General features: G+C 50.6%; 1 protein-coding gene and 2 long non-coding RNA genes across 8 annotated transcripts in view; 1 reads left to right on the forward strand and 2 right to left on the reverse strand.

The window, feature by feature from the left end:
• Nucleotides 1-11,023, reverse strand: part of LOC113590782 (prospero homeobox protein 1-like) — a 23,302-nt gene extending 12,279 nt beyond the window's left edge. For all 3 annotated transcript variants that reach the window (XM_081695446.1, XM_081695447.1, XM_081695448.1), the window contains exons 1-3: nt 10,884-11,023; nt 5,950-7,880; nt 1,758-1,863 (exon numbers count right to left, since the gene is read on the reverse strand). In XM_081695446.1, the coding sequence (XP_081551572.1) occupies nt 1,758-1,863; nt 5,950-7,811 (1,968 nt within the window). In that variant the 5' untranslated portion in view covers nt 7,812-7,880; nt 10,884-11,023. The remainder of the gene's footprint in view (nt 1-1,757; nt 1,864-5,949; nt 7,881-10,883) is intronic.
• On the reverse strand, nt 2,993-5,431 carry LOC145646640 (uncharacterized). Its single transcript, XR_014116211.1, has 2 exons — nt 4,620-5,431; nt 2,993-3,741 (listed from the first exon to the last, which is right to left on the reverse strand). It is a non-coding gene; the product is annotated as an uncharacterized LOC145646640 (long non-coding RNA).
• LOC145646602 (uncharacterized) overlaps nt 7,897-15,000 on the forward strand; it is a 21,944-nt gene continuing 14,840 nt past the window's right edge. Inside the window, exons 1-2 of one of the 4 annotated variants that reach the window (XR_014116207.1) lie at nt 7,897-9,417; nt 9,537-10,071. This is a non-coding gene — a long non-coding RNA (uncharacterized LOC145646602). Of the gene's footprint in view, nt 10,072-13,562; nt 14,316-15,000 lie in introns of those variants that run through there. The other 3 variants (XR_014116205.1, XR_014116203.1, XR_014116202.1) reach the window with 3 other exon arrangements.

The following is a 15,000-nucleotide window of genomic DNA, read 5'->3' on the forward strand; positions in this document are numbered from 1 at the left end:
GTAAGCCACTGAAAAGGAGACGTGTTGAACACACACACACACACACACACACACACACACACACACAAACAGGCGCACACACATGCACACTTACACACACACACAGAGTCAGAAATGTGTCCCGTCACGTGGCTGTCCACTCTGGCCTGGGGTTCTGCTGACCTGAGGTGTGTGTGTGTGTGTGTGTGTGTGTGTGTGTGTGTACCTTTATGATGAGCTCTAAATCACTGACAATGACCTCATCACTCATAACAAAGACCTTTCCTGTCACACCACCAGAGAAAGAGGGAGAAGTCAAATGTGTGTGTGCCTGTGCATATGTTCGTGTGTGTGCGTGTGTGTGCGTGTGTGTGTGTGTGTGTGTGTGTGTGTACACTACAACACCCACTAATGCTCACAAACACACACAGTGTTCATCCTCTCTTCCTGATGGAAGACTAAATATCAAAAATCGTTCCGAGTCAGTAGCGTCCCGAGGCTGTTCTTCTGCCACAGTCGCCGTATTTCATGGACCGAGCGCAGCCGCGCAGACGGAGGGCCCGTCCGCATTGGGGGCGCCGGCCTGGAGGAGAGCCTCTCCCCTCCCCCCAAACATCCACCCGCCAGCCCTGATGCGGTCAGACCAGACGGAGGATGGCTAGCGTGGCCCGTGCGGTCCTGTCCCGCGCCTCCGTCCCAAAAGTCCCAGTTAAAGCGGAAGCGTACTGATCAGTTTTGGGTGACCAACCTTAGGAGATTCCTGTGTATGCACCAGGATCAAAGGTCCAGAGGTCACTGACGACTTCGGTTTAAGGGCGGCTTTTTCAGAGCGGGGTCACTCTCGCAACCGGTCTCGGCGCGGCGTAGCTGGGAACAGGCTCTGGTTATTTTCATCTTCTGAGGGGTAGGCTTTAATATGCAAAATGCCCTGCGTTGATATTCATGAGCTATGCAAATATAATCAATGACTAATGAGAGACAATACCGCCACCAATCTGGCCTTGTTTCGGATTTCCGTTAATTTAATTCAATTAAGCAAAACCTTGCTGACGAGGTTTATGTGTCGTGCCATGATGGTTTAATCCAAAGCGGTAATGTGTGTGTGCTGGGCTCGCACGCTCACAAGGGTCATGGCGTGTTCATGAGACGCATGAACACAAAATTATGTTTTAGAGTCACGTCACAGAAATGCCGGTTTATCTGCACGCACGAGCGAACGGTCCGCTTCCGGACCGGTGCGGGACGCAGGACGCTATACATGGCACCCGCGGACCGCTCTGGACAGGATTACACCAGGGCACAGGTACGGGGACGTCCTTATGCTGCCTGCAGACCACTCAGCTATGCCGCATCACCGGGAGGCCTTTGTTGCTGTGGTAACTGTGGGTCAAGGGCAGCTGCTTTATGAAGGGAAACAGGATTGGGGGAGTCTGTTCATCTGAGGAAGATGGCTTGGATCTGTCACAGGGTTAGTCTAGTCTAGTCCAGGCACACACACACACATACACACACACTCACTCTCTGGACCATGTAGGTCTCAACCCCTACCCCACACCCACAACTAACTCTTTGTTTACTCTGTGCACATCCATCCTTTTTTCTCTTCTAGATGGTTCTGTTCGTCTTTTTCTAGCATGTGTGCCACCGCACCTGTGTGCCAGTCAATCTCTGCACACCTGCCGATAAGGCGAGCATATCTGGATAAGAGAAGACATCCAACACCCCCATCCCCAAACCAGAGAGGGCAGCGGTAGGGGGTGGGGGGTGGGTGCACTCACCTTGACGTCGGAGAAGAACATCTTCAGCATGTTGGAGCTGGGGTAGCGGGTGTAGAAGAACATCAGCTTGGCTTTCTTCAGGTGGTTGGGGGACAGTCCTTCCTGAATGTGCAAATGCCGTGGGTTAAGGAAAAGCAGCCGAACCCTGAGCGGAGGGCAGGCCGGATTTGCTTGCCATTATCTCACACACACACACACACACGGCACTCAAGGTGCCGTCACGGGCGATAAAGCGCCGCGGCGGAAAAACTTTTTCTTTTTTCTAACATGAGAAGGCCACCACACACGCAAAGTGAGCGACATCTTTCCCTACCCAGCGGTAGAGGGGGGTTGTTTGCATGCCGACTATAGACGCAGCGGTAAACACGTCGGGAGGCCCTCGGGGTCCGTCCTGGTGCGCCAGGGGCCCAGATCGAGAGCTCAATGGCTACAACGTTTTCTTTATGCGCGGCGAGGAGGCCAAAACAGAAAGTGTGTGTGTGTGTGTGTGTGTGTGTGTGTGTGTGTGTTCGCTCCGACAGACAGCACTCGATTTTCTTTAACAAATTAGCCAAAAATAATTTAGGGAGAGAAATGCTTTCTTTCCTCGTAAATAAAACGGGAGCGTGAGACGGCGCTCATTAAACTGCTGTTATGGCAGCTTGACAACAGATTTGCCACAACGCGTCATATCTGTAGGCAGCGATTTGGCCGTAACGTTTAGAGGTTGGCACCGACCCCGCCGGCGCAGCCGTGGCGGCGGTCAGCACCGACCCCGAGGGCGCCTTCCCTGGTCGCCGAGATGCGACTGTGAAACGACACGTTTGTCATGTAAATACGTCCGATCGAGACGACGACAACAACAATAACAACAACAAACACCGCGAACTGCGCACACGTTCAGACATAATAAAGACTCAAAGAGAAAAGCGGAGTGCTTCAAATGAATGAGAGAGAGAGAGAGAGAGAGAGAGAGAGAGAGGGAGAGAGAGAGAGAGAGAGAGAGAGAGAGAGAGAGAGAGAGAGAGGAGGGGGCTGGAGGTTAGTTGGAAAAGCAGATCTCTCTCTCTCTCTTTTCCCTCTCTCTCTCCCTCTCTCTCCCTCTCTCCCTCTCCCTCTCTCCCTCTCTCTCTCTCTCTCTCTCTCTCTCTCTCTCTCTCTCTCTCTCTCACTCTCTCTCCCTCTCTCTCTCTCTCCCTCTCTCTCTCCCTCTCTCTCCCTCTCTCTCTCTCTCTCTCTCTCTCTCTCTCTCTCCCTCTCTCTCTCTCTCTCTCTCTCTCTCTCTCTCTCTCTCTCTCTCTCTCTCTCCCTCTCCCTCTCTCTCTCTCTCACTCTCTCTCTCTCTCTCTCTCTCTCTCTCTCTCTCTCTCTCTCTCTCTCTCTCTCGCCATCTGGTCTTGCTTGATCAACACAAAGGCTGGAGAGAATGAATACAGGACATGCTGCCCTTTTCTTCCACAGCATTGCTTCATTCAGCGCCGCCGATGAATGGGCCACGCACGATCACAACAAAACCAAACACAAATACAAATTTCAGCGTAAAAGCCAGGGGGGGAGGGGGGGGGGGGCAAGTGTATCACAGCAAAAATTTTAAAAAGCAAAATAAAAGTTTTGAACAGAAGTTTAAAAAAACAACAAACGCCCCCAGTGAAAATAAAACACTGGGGGTTTCTGTCTAATTCATCCGTAAGAATGGATTTTGTGTAGCACTAATCTTTACTGGGAGGTTATTGGGAGACTGCGAAACTAATCTCAACTTTTGTCACAGCAAACACGCAAAAGCAGCCAGCCACTCGTACGGACGACAACTCTACAGCTTACGAAGGGCTGGGCGGGCCAAAGGTGAGGGTCACGTTTTTCACGTGGGCCCGCTGTGCGTGAGCGCGGCCCTGTGCGGATCGGGAAGCTCGTCATTAGCCGAGGGGGGGGTCGGGGTGAGAGAGAATTCCGCTTGGCCAGTTGTCCGGGCGTTTCGGTCCGATCTGCACTTTTTCCGCCGTGCACTCTGCATTCATCAATAATCTATTTAAGCTAAGAACGCATTGTAAGAGCAGACGACGGGCGGGGGTGTGTGTGTGTGTGGGGGGGGGGGTGTCGAGTGTGACATTCCTGCAGAGGACATACTCCTGCACTCACCTCTGCTACACAACAAAATGGCTGAATATGCTATTCTGCCAGACAAAGAGTCTTACATCCCCTTCTCCCCATCCGGTCCTGCCTCCTCTTACACCAACTCTGGACCCTTTGTGTGTGTGTATGTGTGTGTGTGTGTGTGTGTGTGTGTGTGTGTGTGTGTCTGTCAAACAGAGACCGGCTGCCAAAAACCCAGTAGGGGAACTTTCACCTGCTACTGTAGAGTAGAGAGTTCTCACTACAAGCCATAAACGTGTCGTTTTCAAACAGTAACACACTCGAACAAAAACACGGCCAAATCTCTAATACTTCCTCGGCGTCCTCAACTGTAGTATTCCCTCAGTATTCTGAGCTGTAATATCCTTATCCTTATCCTGAGCTGCAGTATTCCCTCAGTATCATGGGCTTTTACCTCTTGCCATTTGCTTCCTAATGTCTGTTTGTGTTCCCAATTCTCATCCCAGTTCCCACTTCCACAACCCCGCTACCAGGCACTTAAACCGCAAATCCACCCCGTGGAATCCTCCGCTGCTTTTCCACAGTATTTATCCTGCTGTTATGCCTCCTGCCCTAACCCCCAAAACACTTCCATTTCGCAAGTTTCTCTGAAAAAAAAAACCCACTTCCCCGAGTCTGTCCTTTGACACCCGAAACCGGAACCCGCGCTTCTGTTCTGGGGTTCCCATGATAAGGGTCGAATTCCTCACACTAAGCCTAAATATCCGTCGTTGGCAATTAACAATAAAAAACCTGGGAAAGTGGACGTCCGTCCTCGGGGGTGTTTGTGTGGGGTTAGGAGCGTCGCTTTGGCCTCCGATCGACCTCCGCACTACACTAGACGCAGCTACGGTGAAACCCGCCGATCGGGGTGCGCGCTCGAGCTTCGGAGCCATCCCCCCCATCCTTCCATCTCTCCATCCCTCCACCGCTCCGTGCCTTTATTCCTCCCGCCCTGGGTCAGGAACGACGGGGCAGCGGAGAGAGAGAGAGAGAGAGAGAGAGAGAGAGAGAGAGAGAGAGAGAGAGAGAAGCGTAATGAAAGACAAACAGACAGCCGCAAACACCTGTTAATGCCTGCTTCAAAGAAAGAGGGGGGCGGGTGTCACGGGAAAAAATAAAAAGATTCAAAACGAGGGAGATTGTTTCACTGCCAAGCAACAGCTGAGGGCCCTCAGGTTGTTGACAGATCTTTATGAATCAAAAGACGGAGAGAATGGAAAAGGAGGGATAATTGTTCCTGTCTCTTCTTCCGATAAAAGGACATGATGAGGGTTGGCGGAGGTGGAAACTGTCAGTTAAAAAAAACAAACAAACAAACAAAACCGTGGACAGCACCTCCGGCCCGTGCCGCAGGCTGAACCACAGGGCGATGGAGACGCCTGCTGTAACAGGCACCGAACGACGCCCCAAAAATCCCAGACGATTTTTTTTTTTCAAGGTTTTTCAAAGGTATGCAAATCGCCATTCAAATTTGAAACATTTAAATGTGGGATCGAGGACCGGGGGGGCGGTCGGGGCCAGTCGCGGGCGCGCGGTTGGTGTTAAGGCGCCGCGAATGGGGGTGTTACCGGGATGGGATGCGATGGGCGGCTCGGGGCACGAGGACGGGAACAGAGGGGAACGTTCCGCACGGACCCCCTCGGGAGTCGGTCCGAACCGGCGGCCGCTGTCTTTATCGTCGGACCGCCGCATGGGGTTACGCCCCAGGGACCGAAGGGGCACCACGCGCTGGGGGTGCTGGGAGGGCCCGTGGTGAATGACCCCTGAGGTGGGAAGAGAGAAGAAAAACAACTAGACTTTGGGAAAAAGAGAAGAAAATGACAAAAGATAGAACGATAATGTCACGCAGTCGGGTAAAGGGAAATGAGATACCCGGAAGCGCCGGTGCCGTGCAGTCTAACAGAATGAAAAATAGCGGAAAAAAACCAATACTACGGCAAAGAGTCCAGTACAGCCAATCAGAGACGAGGAGCAGAACAATACTGTCAGCAGGAGAATGCCAGAAAGCCTTCAGGACAGTGATGGACAATTACGAATACACAGTTTCGAAGAAGTACCGTTTTAAAAGAAAAAAAAGGATATTGTACTCCCTGGATATGGCGAGATGTCCGACATGTCCTGGAGCTCGCCGCACTCGGACTTTATGAGGCAGAGGGACAGACCCTCGGCCGTGCTCCCCGGGTGGGTGGGCGAGCAGGACCGGTGGTGCCCCAGGTGGTGGTTGGACGCCATCTTGGTCCGTAAGCTGGTGGTCTCCCGCGAGAGGTCCATGGAGTCCGGCGAGCCCCTGTCCTTGCCTGGGTACCCCAGCGAGGGGGTCCCGAGGGGCCCCTGGAAGGGGTAGCCCATGAGGGGTAGGGGGAAGGGTTGTCGGAATGATGGGGGACTGAAGCCCACGTTGGCAGAGAGGGAGGAGGGGTGCAGAGAAGGGTGGTGGTGCCCGCCGTGGGCGCCCACCGCCGACCGCTGGTGGTGGTGGTGGTGGTGGAGCTCCGAGGCGGGCTTACGGACCACCAGGGGCAGCGCCTCGGTCTGGTCGTTGGCGCTCGGGAGCGGGACTCCGCCGAACGACTCGTGCGGGCCCGGGATGATGACGTCGCCGAAGCACTGCAGCCTCTGATTGGTCGTGTGGAAATTGGGGTTGTCGCCATTGGTGGGGAACGGGTCTTGGGGCTCAGGGAGAGGCGGGAACCCCTGCGGCAGGGGACGTGGGGGCTTGGCGAAGACCTTGACGACCATGTCCACCACCTGGGACATGGCGGAGTTCAGCTCCTGCTTCAGCGTCTCGGCCAGCTGCTTCCCCTCCGCGTGCATAGAGGTGGACCCTTGCCCTCTGACCCTTAGGACGCCCTCTCGCTTGGGCCTCTCTCCGTCCATCACGGCGCGCTCCCTCGGCTGCACCCTTGCCCGGTCCAGGAAGTGACCCGGGTCCAGGTCCGGCATCTCGCAGTCCGAGCGGTCGGCGCCCGAGTCCCGCGCGGGGCGCTCGTCGGCGTCGGAGCGCGCGCTGTCCTCCGAGAGGTTCCCGCCGTCGGGGTCCGGGTCGTTACCCTCGGAGTCGGTGCTGTCGTAGACCTGGAAGAACTTCTCCTGCAGCTGCCTGAGCTGCTTCTGCATGTCCTCCAGTTGGAGCTTGAGCTGCCGCCGCTCCTCCGCTTTCTGCTCCTTGCGCGCCGACACCAGCTGCCGGAAGCTCTGCTGCTGTTGCGGGACCTTCTGTTTGCGCTTGTTCTCGCGGTAACCGTCCCGCGGGCTGTGCGGGAGCGGGTGGCCCTCCGGCTCCCCCTCGCCGTCCCCCTGTTCGCGCTCCCTGCCGCAGCCGCTCGGCGGCCCCCCCACGCAGGGCGAGTGGCTCATCCCGCGGATGATGTTCTCCACGCGAGCGCGCTTGGCGCGGAGGTGCTCGTCGCTGAGCCGCTCCGCCTCAAAGTGGGCCGGGCGGGCGAACGGCGACGGGCACTCCTGGCCCGGGCTGTCCCGAGATGAGCTGCTGCACGCGTCCTCCTGCGCCGCTTCGGAGCCCGCGCTGGAGAGGGCGCTGCCAGGGAACCCCGGCTCCGCCCCTCCGGCCCCGCCCCCATTCTTTGTCATGCTGCTCTTCAGCAGCTGGGAGATGATGGTGGTGCCAGGAAATGGTACCATGGCCTCCTCGTACGAGTTGGCCCTCTTCAGGAGTTTCCGGAGCACGTTGGACTTGCTCTCGCCGGGGTCCCCGTGCACAAGCTGGCTGCCTTGGCACTCCAGCAGGTCCGGGTCCACGGCGTGGCGGGCGTTCATGGCTCCGACGAGGACAGGAAGTCTGACAGCACGAGTGATGAGGCTATCGGCCGGGAATGCTGCAGTCAGACTGGAGCTCGAGCCCACGGTTCTCTTCACTCCGTTGTCCACTCTCCTTCTTTTAGTCTGTCGGTTTAGGAGGAACTCGCTGTCATGGTCCGGCATCCCTGGTGCTACCACTGCGCCATCTCTCCCAGGTCAAGGGTCACGCGGCTTCGAAAACGCTCCGGACACCTAATGGGGCGAAAAGCGCGGTTCACGGGCGCGACACAACAAGATCTCTGGCTTCTCCGTAAACCCACTGCCGTCTGTCCCGTCTTCCTTACACACGGACACTCTTATTCATTATGTAATAGACAAACGAGCAGATGAATGATTAAAAAAATAAGCAATTCAATTACAATTCACCATAAAATGTTTTCAGTTACAAACAATGCAACGCTGTGGCTCGTTCAGGTGGAACTATTGAGTGTAGGGTCTCTGGCTCAGAGTGCTAACAACAGGGATCGCTAAAGGAAATACAGAACACACATTTCTAACACTGCATACAGCTCTTAGGTTGATCTGTCTGAAATTGAACTGCTTTGCCTTAAGGTTATATGTCCATGTAGGACATTTGATTAGATTTGGTCAGAGTACTGAAACGGGAAGTAAAGAAAGAGTGTGTGTGTGTGTGTGTGTGTGTGTGTGTGTGTGTGTGTGTGCGTGTGTGCGTGCGTGTGTGTCTGTGTGTGTGTGTGGTGGCTGTTAACACATGAACTTTTGAATATATGAGAATAGCCCTACATTGTACACACTATCTAGCTGACAAACAGTAATTTTCAGTTCACATGAAAACACCCCAGCTCCCCCAAAAAGAATAAAAAATACTAAGAAACTCTCTACTCTGATTAATTACGTTGTTTTAGATTGGGCCGAAACACCTATGAATGATAAACAAATAAAACCAACTAAATAAATAAATATATTATCACACCAACATTTCAAATCAAACATCACACCCACGGCTGTGATGCTTTTTATGCAAAATCTTAATCTTTTTTTTCTGTTATTATTATGAGCTTAGGTATTCTAACGCCTGTGATCTTTAGGGCTCACTGTAGTGTCAGAAGTCCGAAATGGGTTTTTTCAGTTTTGTGGGGAGAGCACAGGCCGTCTTACTTCGCTTTATATCACTGACAGCAGGGAGTTCACTCAACAAAGTTTCTGTTTTCTCCACAGCATATCGCGAAATGGGATTTATTGGTTTTGTCTTACTAAGCGTTATTCATTTTTGCACAAAAGCAGGTGGTTATCTTACGTAAACGCGCAAAAGAACCCGTTGCTTACTAACTTGGTGTGTTTGCGTATTGAATCAAAATTTGACATAAACAGAGAGAAAAAAACTGTACGTCAACATACTTCAACATAAGAAAAAGCTCAAAATATAAAAACAGAAAAATTAGACCTTTTATTTTGAAATCAACTGCAATATGCTTTTTTGTTCTTGCGGCGCCGCTTTGATGTGTGACTTTTTACATCTGGATCCAACTCGTTTCTACACCACGAGTAAACGTAGGTCGTTTTCCTAATTAACCATCGTATAATTGCGCGTTTTCTCTTCGTCGGAGAAAATGAACAATAAACAGCGAATTCTCTTGAGTCCTGTTAAAACATCGTGCCGAATCGAGAGAAGTTGCGGAATCTCCGTATTTCACGCTGCAGAGGAACTAGGAAGTTTCACTAATCGCTGCTATGAGAGAGCCAACCAACAGTCTGAAATTCACCCAAGGTGATGAATCGGGTGCTTCCTCTTTATGAAATATGTTTCTTTGACAAAAGGTTCCCCTTTTAAAAAATTGGTGTTCTTAAAGGAATTTCGGCTCACGAATAATATTTCTGCACCTTCAGGTGGAGGTTACGCGAATACATTGGTGACCAAGCGCCAACCGTCGGGTGCTCTGGTTTTTAATGCATTTGTTCTGGATAAGGCCGAGAACTTACAAGGCAGCACGAATAAAAGCAAGCTGGGGCAATAAACGGTGCGTGTGTGTGTGTGTGTGTGTGTGTCTTTATCAGACGAGAGACGGCTCCCAACACCTGTCTTTCCCAACGGAGCACCTGTCTCCCTCACCGCCCATGCGCAATGCGACGCGCACGACTCGGCTTTCAGCAATTTCGCGGAATTGCGGACGAGGAACTCGGCGCTGCCGTTAAGAAGTTCCAACGAGAAGTTCCAACTTCCCTTCAGATTTTATTGCAGCTTGCGTAAACACTTCAGGAAAAACAACAACAACAACAACAAAAACTTCTTAACGTGCTATCGTTACGCACAAAAACGAAGCCGTTAGACAGCTGAGATTTTTTTAAAAAAGAAAAAAAATAACTTTCCCCCGAAACCTTGCGCACAACAGTAAAAGATTTGGAAAATGAAACGTACGCAGCGGTAAGTTCGCTTCAATCGCCTTTAACGGACGACGTGGATAGGAACAAACGTGGCAAAAAAGTAACTAACCCGCAAACGATTCTCACGGGGGATGCCGGGCGCAAGACAATGCGCTCTCGGGGGACATGCAAAAGAACAAATCCTAGCACCGTGAGAACTCAGTCGGCGGCCAAAAGGGGAAAAAAATAGTGAGCGGCCTTTAAAACGGGTTTAAAAAAAAACCGAGCGGCGTACACACGGGAAAGTCCTACGTCGGCGAACGGCCGAGGCACGGACGCCTAAAACACACCGGAGAAGAGGGGGGAAAAGTCCGCGTAACGGAGACAATGACCGCACGGACAAGACAGCGACGCGCATTTTCAAAGTGGATTGCGGAACCGCTGTAGCCTTCGTCGAGCCGTTTGTATTGACCACAAAAGATTTCACAGAAAATAAATAGATAAATAACAAACAATTTGGGTTTATCGTCTAGTTTCGGAACGGAACGGAACGGGAGTGTTTGACAACGCCTAAAAACTTGGGCGACGTTTCTTTCAGCGTTTTCAATTCGGCGCTATCCGTTAAACAAACCCGCAGTCGTGTTTTGTTTTGTTTTTTCCCCGGTGTGAAGAGCGACTTGATTTGCGCTTCGTTTATCGCCCCGGAACGCACGACACGCGCCGAACAACGGAGAGGACGGTCGGTGTGTGTGTGTGTGTGTGTGTGTGTGTGTGTCTGTCTGTGTCTGTGTGTGTGTGTGTGTGTGTGTGTGTGTGTATGTATGTGTGTGTGTGGGTGGTGGGGGGGTGGGAGGGGGGGTTTGTTGCACTTACCTCGCGAGCGTGTGGAAAATCGGGGTAAAAAATCCTTTTCTGCGCCCGACGAAAGACGAAACGCCGGCCCCGGTAACGCAACGGTGTCTGACCGAATAACGGGGGGTGATGCGCTTGGGGGAAAGAGAAAGAGCGAGAGAGGGCGAGAGAGAGAGAAGGAGAGAAAGAGAGAGAGAGAGAGATAGAGAGAGGATGAGAAAGAGAGCGAGCGTGATCCTTCGCGACCGGACCGGTATCTCCGCGGCGCGCGCCGGGCACCGCTCTGCGAGACCCACTTAAAGACAGGACTGAAGGAAACAGGAAGACTCCGCGTCATAAGCATTGTGATGTAACGCTCGCACCTACCAATAAGAACTGCCCGGCGGCTCGCGAGGAATACCACGCTGTGAACTTGCCCCAAGGATGATACGCGAAGGGGTCTTCGATGGGGAGGGGGGTGGGGGGGTCTAAAAAAAATATAGATATATATTATTACCTTAAATGAACAATCGGCACAGAAAATGACAAGACTTGGGAGGAAATGTTTACGAAGTGGCTATATGAACACCTAGGGGTGTTTTTTTGTTGTTGTTGGAATAATAGTATATGTCGTCAATTAATTATCGGTTTATTATAGCTATGGTATAGATCTGACGATGCTTAGAGTTGAGATTTAGGTTAAATCAAAGCGATAATTAAACGGAAACCGATTTTGCTATTTTAAGAGACGTCCATTCATTTGCGGATTAAAGCGATAGTAGACGTTACTCAAACAAGATCGCATTAATCCACATCAAATCTGAATTTTGTTAATTGAATCAAGTGCGGGCTTCATAGGTGTCGTTCGTACTTCTGCGTGGGGGAAACAGCGCGAATGTAACCACGCCGGTACAATTTTCACGAGCAACTTTTTTTTTTTTTTTTTTTTTTGCGCGTGCGGCCCCTCTGCTCCCGTGCTCCGTGCCCTTGTTAGCGCGAGCTCAAATTTCCACCCGCTTATGCGCTCCATTCTCCGCGCGTTGACGGTGCCGCCGTCATGCCATTTTCGACTTTAAAGGTGTCAGTTGATCATGCGTATAATTCTTTTTGCACGTCTTTGGTAGGGCAGGCATGGCCGTTTAAGCTTTGTTACGGTTTATCTTCTTATTTATCCGTTTGTTTGTTTATTGCACGGCGCAACTCATAAAGACTTATCGAAATCAAGAGCAGAATTTGCCGAGAGAGCCCGTGCAACTCTGCAGTGGACTCTGGTCGCTGTTTGCATGCGTCTCAGAGCTGCACTAGTAATTTATCCCACTCGGAGGAATTGTAACATTTGTGCTGGACTTTGTGATTAATGTCCTGCGAATTTGTTTATTTATTTAGGATGTCAAATGACCTGCAGTAACGTGCGTGCGGACGGAACGTCTTCGAGAAGCTTTTCTTCAGTAGCGCGCGTTAACTGGGCAGCAAGTTAACTGCCCGGGGGGTGTGCAAAAAAAAATTTCAATGATATATATGATTTAGCGTAAGTGGATTTTGGCACTTGGGTCTGGTGGAATAGCTGCGGCCCTTGTTCGTATTTAAATCGTACCGCTGCGTGCACCACAGTTGAGCTCGGATCAGACAAAACAAAACAAAACAAAAAAAACCCAGACACATTTGTGAGATTTCTAATACACTACCTTTCCCCTTCTTATTTAATAAGAGGAGGTTTACGCGTTGTGCTGATAATTTGCATGGAGGATCTAGTTTCTTAGACAATTGAATAAAGGTGTCACCCAGGAAGCATCTTACAACTGCACCTAAATTTCGCGACTTATCTGAAGAAAACATATAAAGATTTATCCCTTTATCTGTCAGTGAAATGTATGTAAATTTATCTGGTGGATTTGTGCGTTTGCGCGACTGAGCAATTTGGTCGAATGAAGTGTTTTTAAAATCTTTTTGTTGTTGTTGTTGCAGGGAACAGACAAAAAGAGAATAAATATATATGTATAATATAAATGTATAATATTTTTACTTTTCCCTTAATCGTCCTTCCAAAAATAAAAAGCGATCAGACTACAGAAAACAAAATGTTACACGCTTCGCTCGTTTAGGTGCAACCTGTTCAAACGACAGAAGCGTGCACAACCTCCCGGCCATAAATCTATTAATAAAGAAAATTTAATGTTCCTAATAAATTTTTTTTTTTTTTTTTTGCAGCCCCCCACCCCCGTTTCGATCACCTCCATGCCAAAAAGGAAAGGCGAGTCTCTTTTCCATGTCGCAAGCAAGTGCTTTCGAGGTCGAAAAAAAAAACAAAAAACATTTGCTCCGAAGTCAGCAAACTTGGGCGTCTCGAGCGCCTTTTCCAAAACAGGTGCCTCGCGCCTCTCTCGGGCGCGCGAGTGCTGCTTTTTGCATCCCGTCCCTGCGGTGCGCACGCCGGGTGGAAAACACATTAGGACATAAAAGAAAAGGTGTTTGGAAACGGAAACGCGCGCGGAGCTGCAGAGGATGTGTGTTCGCTACCACTGGCACCTCTCCCCGCGCGCCTGTACAGGACCACGAGCGTGGGGCTATTTCTATCAAGGTTTTTGTTTTTTTTTTTTTTTTTTTTTTTGCATCCGTCTTTGTCAGAGCGCGCCGTCGACACCTCGAAGCCCCGCGGCTGATAAAGAAACGCTCGTTAGCCCTGATTTCGATTGAGGTATTTACGGTGGGGTTTTTTATTTTTTAGGGAAGGCTAGCGCGGTGAACAGGCGCTCGAGGGACAGTAAGGCCATTGTGTAAGGGCGCGCAGAAAGTCCCCGTGAGAACGCGCGCCCTGACCTCTTTTGGAGTTCTGCACCCGCGAATCATTAATTTGCAGTCTGATTGAATTACGCGACCTTATTTATCTGAAGCGGTTTGCATTGTTCGTGAACTTACGGCTCTGCTGCGTGCATTTCTGCGTATTTTACTAAAATGCACGCGGATTATAACTATTAGGCGACTGCACCCTAATTGGCGAAACACAAAGAATTCGTTGTAGCTGTTGCACTCGTCGTCTTTGTTGTGGTTTGGGCATTTTTTAGGGTGTAACGGTGCATGTTGCGCGTAGTTTTGTCAAGACCTCCAGGCATTTGGCAACATATTTGTCTAAATGTAAACCGAAGGACGCGCACGTGCTCCACTGCTCCGTTCCGGCAGGTTCAAACCGGTGTCCAGGCACGATGCACGCGCACAGCCGGCGGTTTTGAAACGGTGTAGTTATTTTTGGACTAGCACAATAATCTGAGGCGGTAGTCCACATAATCCTCCGTTTGGCAAATCCGACGTGCGCACGGAGCAAACGTTTCCGTGCACGCCTTATATGTTGCATGCGACTGATAACGAAAACGATGGTCGCGCGAGCTGCCGTCTGCGTTTGGACATGTACGCGGGGACGCACGAGAGTTTCCATTCTGCGTCGATGCAGACTGATGCATGCAAACTGGGTGACGTCTGGTATTTTGTTGTTGTTGCTGCTTTTTAACGTCCGCGCGTTTTACCATGCGTGGCGGTGAAGGCCGAATTTTAGATTTCGATCTCGCGCGCCGTTTCCGGTGCAGTAGGGACAAACTACGATTATTATTATTATTGTTATTATTATTATTATTATTATTAATATTATTATTATTGTTGTTGTTATTATTATTATTATTAGTAGTAGTAGTAGTAGTAGTTTTCTTTTACAGTTCACACAATTTGACGTGAACTGCCGTAGAGCGTGAGATGTAAGGTGTCAGAATTGACTGAAACTGAAGTGTGCAAAGTTGGTGATTTACGCAGATAAAACTGTTTTATGTAAGTGTGGTGATACACTGTTTCGTGTACACACACACACACACACACACACCTTGAAACCTTAATTTTCTGCCCAAAGTCTAGGAGTTTCAGTCTGTTTATTAAAGTCCGGAGGCGTGATGAAATCCTAGAGGTCACTTACAGTTTATGACCGGCATGCTGGGTTTAAGGGAATGGGCTCTGATTGGCTCCTCTCACGTGGGTTCGAAGGTCAGGACTTAGAGAGAGAGACACGCGGGGACCAGAGGGAAGAACTCTGGAACGGCCGGCGTGTGATGGTGCCAGTGTTGCCACGAAAAAACCCTCCAGCCATCCCTACGGGGGTCTCAATCAGATAAATGAGGAG

Source organism: Electrophorus electricus, chromosome 2 (assembly GCF_041902795.1).
Source record: "Electrophorus electricus isolate QZ-2024a chromosome 2, ASM4190279v1, whole genome shotgun sequence".
In the NCBI taxonomy this organism is placed as follows: domain Eukaryota; kingdom Metazoa; phylum Chordata; class Actinopteri; order Gymnotiformes; family Gymnotidae; genus Electrophorus; species Electrophorus electricus.